The sequence below is a fragment of the Tauraco erythrolophus genome, chromosome 17 (genome assembly GCF_009769465.1).
Source record: "Tauraco erythrolophus isolate bTauEry1 chromosome 17, bTauEry1.pri, whole genome shotgun sequence".
Classification (NCBI taxonomy): domain Eukaryota; kingdom Metazoa; phylum Chordata; class Aves; order Musophagiformes; family Musophagidae; genus Tauraco; species Tauraco erythrolophus.
This window is the reverse complement of record NC_141481.1, coordinates 7,644,300-7,659,725: the sequence shown is the minus strand read 5'-3', so window position 1 is coordinate 7,659,725 and position 15,426 is coordinate 7,644,300. Positions and strand designations below refer to the sequence as shown.

Sequence of the window (15,426 nt, the reverse complement as noted above, 5' to 3'; positions counted from 1 at the left end):
AAAGCAGAAAAGGAAAGAGAAACCTTAGTCGAAAACATAGCACATTCTGTGAGCTACACCATCCCTGGAAAGCAAATCTAGGTCTGTCTTATTTTGTCAGACACAAACATCTCCTGCAGGGAAATCTTACGTAAAATTAAGAGTCAGTGCGTTTCATTTCTCCCATACCCCTTTGCAGTTGCAGAGGTAGAAGGTGGCTGCACAGGACAATCTTTTCCGAGGTCTGCACTAGAGAGGAAGCAACTGCCTGCTCTGTGCCCTCTGAAACGGGAGGAAAACCAGTTGATTGCTGTTGCAGAAAAAACATCTATGTCTGGAACCAGAGCACGATGGCATGGCAGGCTTCCCACCGCAAGTCGGCCTCAAACACCAAGTATAATTATTAAAAAAAAAAAAAAAAAAGTTCTAAATCACCTGCTTAGCTTGTGGTGTTACCCAGAAGGTTTTACCATACTCTTTAACACATGAAGTTGCCCTTTAAATAGGTTTCCCTTTGCCCGGTGAGGTCAGGAGAGCAATCTTTTGCTGAGGAGATAAGCCCAGGTGACCAACTCCATTGCAGTAGCAGAAAGATTTTAAGTTACTCATAAGCTGGTTTTAGTGTTTTGAAAGATAAAATGTAAAAGAGTATCTAGTACCTTAAAATCCACTTAAACCCTCCTAAGAAACAGTCATTCAGCTATCTTTCTGAATCCTTATTCTCAGTCAGCATTCCAGAACCACTCGTGGGAACAGAGTAACAATCGAAAAAGCAGGGCAAAACTCTTGCAAACGTATCTTGATACAGAAGAAAAGCACATCCTGTGTGACAGATGCTCAAGTCCGCCCTTTGCAAGGTAAGCTCTGCTCCCTGTGATCCAGTACAAGCAAACCAGTAGTGAGGGAACCAGTCGGTACCGCAAAGAAGGCCGCTTGGCACCCTTCACGTGGCGGGAGCACCTTGGAACAGCACCACTAGGAGCTAAACTGCTGGGACAAACACGGGCTGGGAGCCACCTCAGGTGAAACACCAAAGCATCTCTAATAAAGAAAACAATTTCTCTCAGTGGCATCAAGCCATCAGGGAGCTTCTGTACTTGAAGTTTTGCCAAAACATCAGCCCAGCTCTCCTGTGGGGAAAGAAACGGACCTTTGCACTCCTTGTGCAAAATTATACTTTTCTAAGTGCAGCCTTTTAGAAACAGCTATAGCCAGAGGTGCAATTAATTCAATTCTTTCCAGAAGATTTTGAGCTCTGTAAAACTCATCTATTATTTAAGCCTCACAGCTAAACCATGAACAGTATCAAGGTCCAGCTTTTTCTTTGTGCACACACACAAAAAAATAAAAATCTAGTGAAAGATCTCTGGAAAAATCTTGCAACACCTTCAAATCCCCAGATTCCCTGGCTGTCAACAGAGACCTTTCATTTCTGCAGTGAGTTTGATGGTATCTGACTCTCTCCATCCGGAGGTCACACCTGATTTCAGCAGGTGTGCCCAGCTTCAGATTCCTACAGCAGCATCGGGGGAACATCACCTGTGGTGAAAGCCTCGGCCAGGCTATTTTCTCCTGTATCTGCTCTCCTAGCAAGATTCAGGTCCCCTCAAGGATGATGCAGTAAAAGGCAGCTGATCTTCCCTTCCAATCTGGATAACTGAAATCAGCTGGAAGAATCCTTATGCAGAGATAGGTGCCAATAGCAAACAAGAAATAAGTCTAATCTGTAGTTATAGAAACATTTTTTTAGAACAATAGTTATCCTGATTGAGAAAGTGCCAGCTCTAAACACCTGATACGAAGCACCAGCTTTGCTACTGGCCTGCATTTCACCAGCAGGAAAGGCCTGAGGGAAAACAGCTTTTGAGCAAAACAGCATCAGCTTCTCCCTGGCAGTCTCACATGTTTGAACACTGGGGAAGTGCATGGAAAAATGAGTGCAGAGCTTTACTGGCAAGAATTTCTGTGGTCTTCCTTGCATTTCTGAGACCTAAATTAACAGTTTAATGAGCAAGGGCCGCTCAGCAGAAAGCCACCTGCACAAGGGAGTCAGCCTCCCGTTCACAACAGGATCCCAGAAGCACAGAAGTGGTCCTCCTCCCTTGGGCAACATCCAGCTCTAGTTAGCAAGCGCGTAGTTAAAGCCTTCAAGCAAGCATCAGAACTATTATATGATCCATGTTTTTTAATGGCCAGGCAGTAAGTCAAAAAAACTTGTCTTGGAAGAAAGATAACCTGGATTTAAACATACCAAATGCTAGATCCTTTGTTGCTCAACAGCCATTAAATGCACCAAGTAGATACAAACAGCACAGTGCAACACAGAAACGGACTGAGCAGCATTCACACCCAAGAAGTCACCTGGAGCCCTGGCCAGTTCACAGCTCTTGGCAGGCTGACTTGTTAGGATCACTGGTGCTGCTTTTAGGAGTCTGGGCTCTGTTTGGTTTTGAACGGAAACATGTTTTCCAGAAATCTGTATTACTGCACGTTCCAAGTGCTGTAGCTGTCAGTCAGCTTTCTCTAAGTTATTACTTCTGTGTATTCAGAGCAGTTTGGGAACGGAAGGTTGTCTTGTCACTTCCATGCTCCACAAACAGTATAGATGCTGGAATATGGTAATATTTACTCCTGTTTTGCCATCTGCTTATATATGCACATAAAACACATGACTCCCAGAACGTGGAGCAGCAGAATAAGTCGTAGCTTTTCATCGCAAGATAAAGGTACAAAAATCAATACGCATCTTTCCGTTTTAATGAAAAAGGTACCACTGCACAAAAGAAAGAATATTTATAGTAAAAGACTAAAAAAAACCCCAAACATTTTCAACAGAATATATACTCCTTAGCTTTGGCTTTTATTAAACAGGCAGTGTTTAAAAAAAGACAAACACGAAAACCCTTCCCCCAAATCCCTACCATCCTGCTTATGTAATCAGTAAAAAATAAACAAACCCAAAACAGAGGACTAAGTTGTTTATCTTTAGAAGAAAAGATCCACCCCAGTTCTAGGTCAGGTTGCAACAGGATGAACGTCCCCAAACAGCCTTTAACCTGCGCACCCAGACGTACCTTAGAAAAGAACCAAGTGCTAGTATTGATTTCCACACTGAAGCAAAGTTCTGTTCCACTCCTTCTCCACACAGCCCGAGCAGAACTGAAGGCAGAACACAGCCAGTGTTCCCAGCAGCAGCCCACCAGCAGCCCCAGGCCAGGTATTCTCACCATGCACAAAACAAGGCGATTACAGCCCCCACCCCCAAGCACCTCCCCATGCAGGTGGGGCTTGCTGCTCAGGTGTTTCTTTTAAAGTCAGTGCTAAAAACAGACCTAAGATGGGGAGCGCATTTAAATGGCTCTCTAAATAAATGGAAGTAAAGACCCTCCACTTCCCTCAACCAATGAGTGAATCCCAACACTGCACTGGTGTCTGAAAGGACAGCCCACCTCTGTGCACCAGCTCCAGCCATCCAGAGAAGTGTCCCAGACAATTTCACCATTGCACCTTCCACGAACAGAGTGAAACCTGCAAAAGGTCCTAAAAGGGCAGACCTCAGCACAGGTCATTCCAGACTTCAGTTCCTTCAGGTTATTTTGTAAAAAGCTGATAAAGGTAGATTGAGTGGAGGGCTGATGCCACTGCTGGTCTCCAGCCCGTGTGAGATGAGAATTTTGCACTCTCCCTGATTCTAGAGCACAGATTTTTTAGATATTGAAGGCTTTTGGGATGTTTTGAGGTTTTTTCCTTAGGGCAGGGAAAGCACTGTTGTGGGTCAGGGGGATGGGAATTCTGTTTTAAGGCAAATCACAATGGGAACATTTAAAAATCGAGCCATGTAATGTTTCATGGAAACCTCAAACTCTCCAGTGCCAGAGAAGTATGTCGCAGCTGGATAAGCATTTCTGGCCCAGCTGGCCACCCTCTTACAGGGAGCACCACCAACTTTTATCCATTTTGTTGACTGTCAGATCCCACAGACACTTCACTTTACAACTTGTACCAGCGTACTGCCTCTGCTATCACGTTTCAGCAAGTCATCTCATTGTTGAATGGTTCTTTTCACACTGGTTTGAGACACTTACGTTGCATACAACCAGTACATTCACCCAGAAGGTGTCATACTTTGTTTCTCACAACTGTAAAAATAAATATGAACGTTTATTCTGTGACCCATTCTACTCCAGTGAAACTGCCGTATCCCAAGACATGCCATAGACTGGTGCCCATCAGATCACAGTAGTAGGAAACAGGTCTCAGCCTGAGCTTCAGACACCCCACACCACATCTAAGTGTGGAGACCCTCACCCCAGTAAAGGTTACACACGCACCCCCCAAGCCCCTTTTGGTTGAGGATTGTAATTGAAGACATTTAAGAAATAAAGATAGAAGTACAGTCCTGTAAGAAGCTACCAGTCTAGAGAGACAGTAGCTGAACACAGAGCAGCTATGAAAGAGAACGTTCTGTGTCTTGTGTGACTATAAAGGAATTAAAAGACTCATTTTACAGCGCGTTTTAATTAAAAGTTCATTATAAGAGTTTTCTTTTAAGAACAGCATACTACATATTAATGGAAATATGTAACTTCATCCTACAAATGGGACTGTCACCATATTATTCTTACAATTCAAACATATGAAAAATAAAATATGATATTTAGCTTTATAAATTCCCCCTCCCCCCTCTTTTAATCATTTTTCTTTTAAATAACAAAAGTATTAACTCTTTCCCGGTACAGTGCATTTGCAATCTGCGAGCCACAAACCAAGTAGTCACATCAATGCCAAGTAAACAGCAACATTATTTGCAAAATACTGAGAGAAAATGATAAAAAAAAAAAATATAGTAGTCAGCCCAGTGCTTACAGAAGAGACAGTCAACAAGAATTGAAAAAACCAGCACATTTTCATATTACATAGGACCATTATAATGACATAGAAAACAGTGCAGAAGACTTATGTTGGAAAAATATATAGCAATTCTCAGCAAGCAGAAACTGGACTTTGGCACTTGCTCATAAAAAGGCCTTTCAAAGCGAAACAAAACAGAAATTCACTTAATCACAGCTTGTATATTCAAAAAAAAAAAAAAAGACATTGACTAAAGCAAGAGAAACAATAGAGAAAAGTTTACAAGCCAGGTCACTACAAATTCAGTACATTCAACCTACAGAAAATACAAATACAATCTTTCATCCATCTGTCTACGCTGGGACCTGGCCAGTGAGACAGGCTTTGGGCCAGAACCTTACCTGAAGCATCTCTACCTCAGTGGAGCTATGCTGATTACACAGCCCTTTCTTCACATTGAACTAGAACAGCATGTCTTAAATACTTTGCCTCCTTACCATAAAATAAAGATTTCTAATCTGCAAATTAAGAAGCAAGACCCTTGCACTCAGTGGCTGTTCTGCTCTAACTTTAGTTGCACCATAACCACTGTAGTGTAAGGATTAAGGGATTTCTTTAAAAAGGGCTAGAAAAGAATGGCTTCGATTCAGAGAGGAGATGGTAGACTGGAAGGAAAGATTCACATCTGGCCTGTTCATCTTAGCGGTGTGTCAGCACTGCACGCTGTCAGGAGGAGTACTGAAGTTAAGACGTGCATGGCTGTTCCCCCTCCCTGCTCCAAGAGCTGACGTACTAAACTCAGGCCTAACTGAAAGGCTGCTGCAGGCCAAAGTACATTTTGGGACCAGGTCATAGCAGGCAAGGGCTGCTCTAGTCGAGAAGTGCTTCTTCAACTGTCAGGCTCAATACCCCAAACTAGCAGCTATCTTTGCTCTGAGGCAGCTTACTCAATTTTTTATTCTTTTGAGGAGTTAAGACTGGGGAAGGGCAGAGAGAAAAATAAGTGCTTTGGATTGCACAGAAGATTGTCCTACTGAAGGGGGCACTTGAACAGGAAACAACTGCAGCTATAAATCTAGCAGACGCTCTTCACATGTCTCCACAGGCCATTTAGTAGCACCTCCAAACACATCAACGTTGTTATCAACCCAGGGTATGATGTTGCCAGGCATGTTGGTAGAGCAGTTAGCAATATTCATGATGTCTTCAGCTTTTAAGACCCTGTCCCATATATTGAACTGGCTCATCTCCCCAACGAAGGCTTGAGTTGCATCAAATCTTCCTCCTACTGTGTCCTTTAGGCACACAAGAGTTAGGATTAGATGAGAAGATCATTTCAGCATTTTTGTTTTTCTTCAAACTTGAAGACCCTCCCCCCCAGCCACACTGCTAGAAGGAGGTGCAGAGCTAGGTCAGAGAAGAACAACTTCAAGTTTCTAGAAGGGCTACTTTGAACAAGATGTTCTATGGAACTGTTAAAAGCTCCACTGTGAAACATGTCAAAACAAGTCAAGGCAAACAGTAGTGACTGCACACCATCACGCACAAGGCTATACACAACCAACTCTGCCCCAAGCAGCAGAGCAGGAAGGCAGCTTTAAATAGCGAAGCTAATTTGGGAGCCCTTTTGCAACTTGGCACAGGACAACTTCAGCAACAACTGCAGAGATGCGTAAGATCACTCCAAAAGCTGTACGGCTGTAGATTAAACGGTAACTGCAGCCCTTGACCAATTGTCTGCAGGGTCCATAACATGGGATCTTTGCATCTAAATACATGGGCTTCTGCTAGTTGTATCAAACGACTAACTCCAACTGCCATTGCACAAGTCTAAAAGCATTTGTTTGCTCCATCCACTACTCAAGGAGGGAAAACACATTTTGTGTGATCACAGCAACACGAAACTGACAGCATAGGATAGAACCAAGCACAGGCAAACGGCACGAGAGAGTTACAGAAAAGCTGCCAGCCACTTAATACTGAGCTGGAGCATCTGCTATGCAGAGTGTATTAGGATTCTGAATTTACCACTCTGCCATGGATAAGTATTTACTAAAATCAGCATCAGGACAAAACTGATTTTTCACTGCCTTGCCCTGCTGTGAACCTGAGAATCCTGGAGAAAGGCTATTTCCTGCTACTCATTACAAATATTTTTTTTTTTTTAGTGTATGTATAGCCATACAAAGAACAGGTAGGGAAAAAATGTGAAGATAAGAGCCACACAATTGATAGGTAATAGCTTAATGAGATGTTAACTAGATGAGTGAGATTCAAAATCCTTTTTTTTTCTTCAATATTCAAGAAGGACTTATCCTTAATCTCATGAATGGTTTCTGTTGGCAGCACTAATATTCAAACCTTATTAGCATTTACATTAGGAGAGTTATTTACCTACATCTTTAATGAGAAACCAAATGTCTGATTTAGAGTTCATCCCTTTGACTTCAGACTCATCTCTAAAGTAGACATCAAATTCTGAATGACTGACAGACTCCATTATTCTAAAATGTGTTACATACCTGAAAAGCTGCAGAATTCAATCTGGAGGGAGTTCTCTGCAGCCACCCAAATTATAAAAGATCCTGATATACCCACAAGCACTCCAGTGCCCATAGTTGTTGGTCCCCTCATCTCTATATATACACACTTTCCCTGGTCTATTCCAGGGCTCAAGGACTAACATTCTTACTATTCTCAAGATAAAGAGCAAAGGGCAGTGGAAAACCAGAAAATTACTAAGGAAGACAGTCAATTTGGCTTCAGTTAAAAAAAAACGTAAAAGAAATGAAAGCAATTATACTTGGTCTGTTTTCCTCAAGCTCCTTTTTGACTGCTCATACAACAGCACTGGCCAATTCTGTCCTTTTCTGTAACTTCAGCAGCCACATTGCTAGTTACCAGCAATCCAGCTCAAGGGATTTAGTTTAAGGCATCATTCGGATCACTGGCAAAGTTGCACACTGTAGCATTAAGAGCGCGAATAGGAATAGCTGCAACATGAACGCTTTGAATATTTAATAAATGAAACAAATATACCAATGTGTGATTGCATTAAGTATTTGTTGCTTTGTTTTAATCTTGCTGATACTGTGTATACAACAGGACCAAGTGTTTAACAAAGAAATTTTCTCACAGCTGCTGTTTGTTTGAGGAGCTTTTATCTTATTTTTTTTAAAACCCTGGAACCCCCTGTCATTCACTCACCTGTTCCTGACCCAGGATCAACACACCTCCAGGTTTAATTGGGTGCCAAGGAGCAAGATTCTCCCCAGTGCCAAGCTTCTCTCCATCCTGAAAAGCCTCCCACATTCCATCTCTGGTTGTCCATGTTATACAGATATGATGCCATTTTCCATCACTAACAAAGAGAGGGAGCTGGGCAACCTGCAAAGAATACAGAATAATGCGTGTTGCAAACCAAGTCTACCAGTTCAAGCACAACATTCAAAAAGGGATAGTATTTACTCTGTCCTCAGAAGCAAAAACTTGAGAGGCAGAAGTTAGTCTACACCCTTCTACTTTGTCCCAGCTCCCCTGCATTCAGGGACACAGCCATGCTTTTTATTCTAGATGTGAGCCTCTGTTTTGTACAGAATCAAGTGACACAAGGACCAGAGTATAAGCTGCTATAAATCCACTGATCCTGCATATTAATCTGTGGCATTTGTTGTTTAAATCTCAGTGCTTCGTCCTAACTTTCCATCCAGTGCTCAGGTTACGTTTCTCAAAATCTGAGGTTTGTCTGCACCATTTGCAGTAACAATTCAGACAAACGGATCTGCCTGCTTCCAGTAAAGTTTGCGGGAACTGTTACAAGGGCTCCATATAAGGAGGAATTATGCTCCTTTAAGTTAGCTATAGGAAAGAAATTCTTTACATTAAGAGTGGTGAGGTACTGTAACAGGTTGCCCAGAGAAGTTGTGGATGCCCCATCCCTGGAAGTGTTCAAGGCCAGGTTGGATGAGGCTTTGGGCAACCTGGTGTAGTGGAGGGTTTCCCTGTCCACGGCAGGGGGGTTGGAAATAGATGATCTTTAAGGTCCCTTCCAACCCTAACCATTCTATGATTCTATGATTCCTTTAGGAATTTGGTCAGAAAACTTACTCAAGACAACATAAAGACACAAATACAGTGGGCTATGAAGAAGCTGTGATGTGGGAGAAAGAAAAGCCTCACAGAACGTTAACAGTACTGGCATAATGTTGAAGAGAAAAAGTTATTGCTAATCAGACTCAAGTTTCCTTCTCTTCCCCAAACGATTAAAAATAATTGGCTTTTCCCTTTTATTGATTTGGGAGGATGATAGGACTGTTAAAAGTCCTTAACTAGCCACATGACTAAACCACCTGAGTTGTGTTGTAGATCTGTAAACACCTGATCCCTCAGAGAGCAGCCAGTTATTAGGAAACCCAACTGAAGGTGGGGAGCAAGGAAAAATTTATAATCTTTTTCAATGCCAAGTTTCAACGGGTCTTGTTTTCCTCAAGCCTCATTCTGAAACTTGTCAGAAACTGCCAGTGGTATCAACTAGTGTGAGACAATTGATGCTTTTGCATCTAAAGTCTGAAAAAAAAAATTTAAATACATTTATTATTAAATTAAAAATATTTAAACCGATGTTCTGTCACTAAGCATAACAAAACCAGTCACAATTACACGCTTTTTGCTCTGTGTCTTCTGCGAATTTCATTTTAACATATCTGAACTTCTAGAATGAGAAAGAGAAATACTGTAACTGGCTTAGATCTCACACATTTTGCAACAGTATGGATTAAAATATTGCTTCTAGTTCATAAAACAAAAAAAACCCACAAGAAGCCAAGATCTGCTTGTAAATTCAGGGGACACGGCTAAGTGTGTGCTTATCTAGATGACATGCTACTTTGTCTCAACACACAAATGTATGTACCATTTGACTTTGTTTCGAGCACTTTTATGAACTTGCGACAAACATGCGGACAACAACAGACAAGTAGACTCTACCATCTCAAAGGCTCAGAGCTGGCTTCTCCCAGAGAGAATGAGTGAGTTACTAGAGAGGTACTAAAGGTTTGGTCCGTATTCTGATTACGCACACAAAGAAGAGTTAGTCGATCCTCACCTTATCATTAATCAGCAGTTCAATTGGATTATTCCCCCATTCTATGAGGACAATTTCATTAGCCTGCCCAGGAACAGCGTACGAGAACGGAGTGCCGATTCCAGGAGAAGCACTTGATCTCAGCCACAGGCATACGGTAAAAGCATACAGCTCTGGCAGAGTCTTCTTGATCTTCCCATATAAGTAGTTTGTGCGAAGAGGCAGGGAGACTTTGAATTCATCAGGTGACTTAAATGCACTGTTACCTAGAATTAAATTGAGGAAGAGAAAACTTTAACGTTAAACAAAATGTTTTTGTAATTCAGGTTAAGAAACAATACAACCGATATTGAGAATCTTTGGCATTTCAATTGCTTTAGAGAGGTACACAAAAAATTCATACTGAAGTAGTATTACTGAATGTTGATTTTGCAGCACAGGAAAAAAATCATACTAATTACTTAGTTTATATTTCCTGCTCATTTAGAGCAAAAGAATAGATGAAAGACAACTAACAAGAGGTTGTTAAATATTTTCTTTCTTCATTGCTCAGTTCATGGCTGGAGGCCTGCCTATTTCAAACAATTCAAACTGTTTTAAGAGCTATTTACTGTTACTAAACATGGATTCTCTGGTATGCTCATTATCAAAGCATCACAGTGCTTCAAAACCAGCACTTCTTTTCCTACTACTCCCATCTGCACAGGGAGCTAGCAGCAGCATCTCCATTCCACAGATGGCAGGATGAGAAACAGGTTGATGCTCTCATTTTGGGTGGCCAGTCTGAAATAAGAAAAACCTGACTTCCAGAAAGCAGATTTAAATTCAGTAGAACTGATTTCTGTCCCATAGACAAATCAGGAGGAGACTTGAACAAAAGCATAAAGCTGAAGTTTAAAGTGACCCAAAGAAAACTGCAATATAGAGTAATGAACTATGAAAACTTTAGACATTTATTTTAATATAAAAGCAGAAATTATTAGATTTTTTCTATAAGATGTGATAAAAACCAGCAAGATATTCCACAGAGATGTTTATGAAATCGAGAACTCTTAAGTCCAAAACTTTCTGAAGTTGCAATACTCTGTATTACATAGTTAGTGTATACTTCTGATGTAGTTGCTTGCAAGTAATTTCCTATCATTAAGTATTAAGGAGAGAGAAATCCCACATTGTGCCACAAAATAAAATGCCACAGGGCTGTAGTAGAGTGTCATCCTCAACGTTTTAGCAACCTGTTCTTCTGAGTCCCACTCATTTCCTTTACTCACATTCCCAAAACAAATTCAATCCCCTTGCCAAACTTCACACTCCAATCCGAAAGAAGAGCTGCTGTCACAAAAGGTTGCCACAATTCTCATATGTAATCTTTAAATCATTGGCATTCTCTCAGTTCTCATTCTTAGAAGCAACTGAAGTGTTTTGACTGCATTTTTCACAGAATGAGGGGGTGGAAAAAAAAAAAGCTTGTCTGATTTTTGCATCTGTCTTGAGGAACTTATAGACCAAAATCTGAAATATTCTGAGCAAAAAAGAAACCCTGGGGTCTTAGGGCTACTGTTGAGCAACCTCCACTTGGCTGGTACAAGCAACCTCACATATGAAAAACAGACACATTCTCCATTAAGAGCATCAGTCACTCCCGTCTCCAGCAAAGCTAGGAATCATACTCAAGTCCGATCACTATTAGTTGCAGGATCATTCCTCTACCCAGCCTGGCTTTTTAATGCATCATCTACCACTGTCAATGGAGACCACCAGTGAAGGAATTACCAGAAGACTTTGAGAATCACAACAGTTGTACAAACTCCAAACTCTTCTGCCCCACTAGTAACTAAAGGCAACTGTCACAATTACAGAGAAAACCACCCAAAGCTCATAGTGTCACCTTATAAGGTTAGTTTTTTCCTCCGTTTATTTAGTTTCAGGGCAATGAGGAGCTTATGACACTCTAGTGAGTTGTCAGGAAGAGATACTAGACAATATGGCATTTAAAACAAAAGCACTATAGAAATACTATTTTCAAAAAAAGGTCAGATCACTTCAAACGTTGTCTGCATTTAATCTACAAAATTATTAAGTTAATCATTATTACCCTCACTTTGATTTGACAGAGAAACCAAAGGCACAAAGCAGCTAAGCTGTACTGTAATAGAGAGCAAATTACACCACTGAAAGAAAGCCTGTGTCTTGGTTCTTGGCCCAAATCCTTCACTCCCCTGCAGACTCTTAGACAGTCTTCTCTCCCTACACAAAAAATAAAGGTGTGAACAGGCTATTTTTAACCGGACTAAATTACACATTCTTGTTCTCCCACCACTCCCTTTCTCTTTTTGATGACTCGCTGATATGAGTCACATCTTTCAGAGACAAGGACTAGCAATACTTGTCACATAAGGCATTAACAGGCCGCTGATCTCCACAACTTTAGTTGCAGTTTAGGCTTTCTCTTGGCTTTCAGGAAATACTAAATGTCAGTCAGTAGAAGATCGCTTCTTCCTTCTTCCCTTTTCCCCTCCTTCACACTTTTTAAATGAAAAAAACAGATACAATATTACACAAATGGATCCATTAGGCTGCACTTTAAAATTCATGAGATATGTATGTTTGCACCATCTTGAAAGCATGTCCATTAGGCCGCTTTTAAGCGGAGAGCCTATTCACCTTGGAAAATCATTTAAAGATTGAGCAGTGACTCTTTACTGGTACTCTAGTCCCACACAGCCCACTCTGTAGGTGCAAATAGAGTCAATATAGAAAGACAGTTCTGTTCTTTAGCTTATTTCCATGGGCATTTGTGATTCAAACAAACAGACTCTACTCAAGCACGGAGATCACAGTAATAATTAATTTAAGTACCTGAATAAATGACTGGGATTAAGAGAGTGTCCCCCAGCGGCACCATATGTAAGCAAACTCTGAAGGCTATACACTTGATATAGGACACAACTCAAGTATCTGCAGTTAGCCAAAGTCATAACTAGCAACAAAAAGAAAGACCACCAGCAATACTTCCAAAGTTCTGCTATCAGATGCCATTCATTACATCAAGGGCAGTTGTGCTGATTAAATTTAGCCCATATGATTTTCAGCCCAAATAAAGGCTGCTCTACTTAGATGTGTTCTTGACATTATCTAGGTATTTACCTGACACCAATGTCATACTTGTTATTTCCACTGGCCTCCTTGTAGATCTTTCCATCCCACAAAGAGTTTCATCCTAACCACCCACATATGCCAAATTAAGAGACAGGAAGCTGAAGCCATGCAGAGGCCTGTCAAGCAGGAAGCCTATGACAAAAGGAAAAAGGGAATCCAAGCATTTGCACTGTCACCTACTATTTAGTCCTGCACCTTAACCATCTTTCCCCTCAAGGCTCACATTTAGGCTACAACACTAGAAGGAGGGAGTAAACGAAATTAATCAGCACAGGGAAGTGTTTAGGTTCTGTGCAGATTACCTTTTTCTAATTCAGACACTCTTTCTAGCAATGCATTCAAGGCTGTCTCTGTCTTCTGCCGATGGGCTGACGTCTCATTATGAAGCAAAGACTTTTCATCCTCAAGCTCAGCCACTTTGCTCAGGAGTTGGCGTTCCAGGTCTCCAAGCCTCCGTTGAAGCATCTCTCGAAGGTCATTAGGCAGTGCTGCATAAGACACGTTGGCACGGAGTTGGTGCTTCAGGGAAACGAGAAGAAAAAAAATAACTGTGATTTCTAAAACAGAAACTGTGAAATGTGGGTATGTTCCTGATGGAAAAGGATGAAAGCAAGATCACCGAGTTCTCCAGCAAGTACAAAAGAGGCACTGCTTTTTAATGCTTGTCATGTACAGTGCTTTTAACAGCACTGTAGCTAAACAGGTCCTGAAACAAAAGGGCGCTTTTGTTAGAGGCTTCCAGTGTTTCATATGAAGGAGTCTTCATACATCTAAGTTCAATAAAATCAATGTAGGGAGCCAGGTCTGATGCATTTCCATTAATATGGGTACATGTGGGACATAAGTCAATTTTTCTCTACTTACTGCAAGTGACATTGCCAACACAAGTAAACAGAAAAACTATTATTTCTCTTTAAATAAAAAACTAAACTACTTTAAAAGCAAGTTTACCAAATGAAAGTTTCCTTAGTTTTTATTTGCAGAGTAAGGACAGCAGGAGGACACACATATAGCTCTCAGAGTGTGGAAAGCAAAACAACATCCAGCACGATTCCCGTGGGAATACTCTCTATAAAACGTTTCCATGAGTGCTACTCAACCATAGGCACTGTCCGAAGGCTCATGGAAATGGCTCATGGACCAAATCCCCTTTCTATTCACAGGCATACAAACCCAAGTTCTTTTTATTCTATGTCAGCTCTAAATACATCATCTTATCTTCACAATCTGCCCAACACAATCTCCTCGTTACCACTGGTCTGTTCAGCACCATATGCCAAGGTCTTACTGCCCAAGATGTCAGCTTTATACCTCAAACCCCATGAAGTCACATTCCCAGAAAGAGAGATTTAGTCATATTAATACAGAATCTAAGCTGGTGACAAGCATGAAAACCATAATCTCCCCCATGCAGTGGGGAACACATTCACAGAGGAGCCCTTCTGTTTTTTTACCATTAGAGCAAGCAGACAAATAATGGAGAAAACAAGACAAGCCAACCAAGCAGCTCACTTGCAGGAGCTGGCCAGTTTGGAATGATCTCGCTAAGGACGAAGCGCGCTGGTCGTGCCCGCTCGGCAGCCCAGCGCCGCCCTTACACGTTGAGTCGCTCCAAGTTCTACAGGAGCGGGCAGGGCGGCCGCCCGGCCCCACGCCCGGCCCTACCTCCAGGCTCTCCAGCCGGTCCTTCAGGCTCTGCATGGTGCGGCTCAGCTGGTCGATGACCTGCGCCGGGTCCCGCGGCAGGTCGCCCATCGTGTCCTTGCCCTTGCCCAGCTCCTTCTTCCACGTCCCCGCGGCGGACTTGCCGTCGGCATTCTCGCAGCGGCTCAGCTTGCCGGTCAGCTCCCGGATGGCGTCCCGCTGGCTCCCGATAGTCTCCTTCTGCTGCAGGACGGTCTCCCGCAGCTGCAGCACCGTGGCTTTCAGCTCCTCCTCGGGGGGCAGCGCGCCGCCCTGCATGGGCACCGGGGGCAGCGGGCAGCCCGCGCCGGCAGCGTCCAGCGGCAGCGAGGTGCACACGAAGCGGCTGCCCGGCGGGCTCTCCTGGTCCCCCGCCGCCGACCCCCGGCCGCCCGCGGCTACGACGAGCAGGAGCCCGGCGACCACGGGCAACATCCCGGCTGGCGAGCGGGGCGACGGCTCGTTGCGGGACGCCGGGGCGGGGGGGGCCGAGCCGGCCGCCGCGCTGACAGGGGGCCGGTCCCGCCGCCCCGTCCCGCCACGCTCCTCACGGCGCTCGCGCGCCCGCCGCCGGCCCGCGGCTTTTATGGGCAGGGCGGGCGCGTGGGGGGGGCGCCCGGCTCGCGCCGCGCGCGCTGGTTGGCTGCAGCCGGCGCTGACGCCGCGCGGCC

The 15,426-nt window shown here is 43.1% G+C and overlaps 1 protein-coding gene across 1 annotated transcript; it reads right to left on the bottom strand.

The window, feature by feature from the left end:
• Window positions 1–5,897: 5,897 nt before the first annotated feature.
• Window positions 5,898–15,190, bottom strand: NPTX2 (neuronal pentraxin 2). The gene is made up of 5 exons (XM_086622337.1): window positions 14,738–15,190; window positions 13,375–13,591; window positions 9,935–10,179; window positions 8,038–8,217; window positions 5,898–6,125 (listed from the first exon to the last, which is right to left on the bottom strand). The coding sequence occupies exons 1-5, from the start codon at window positions 15,188–15,190 to the stop codon at window positions 5,898–5,900; spliced, it is 1,323 nt and encodes a 440-aa protein (XP_086478463.1).
• Window positions 15,191–15,426: the final 236 nt, after the last annotated feature.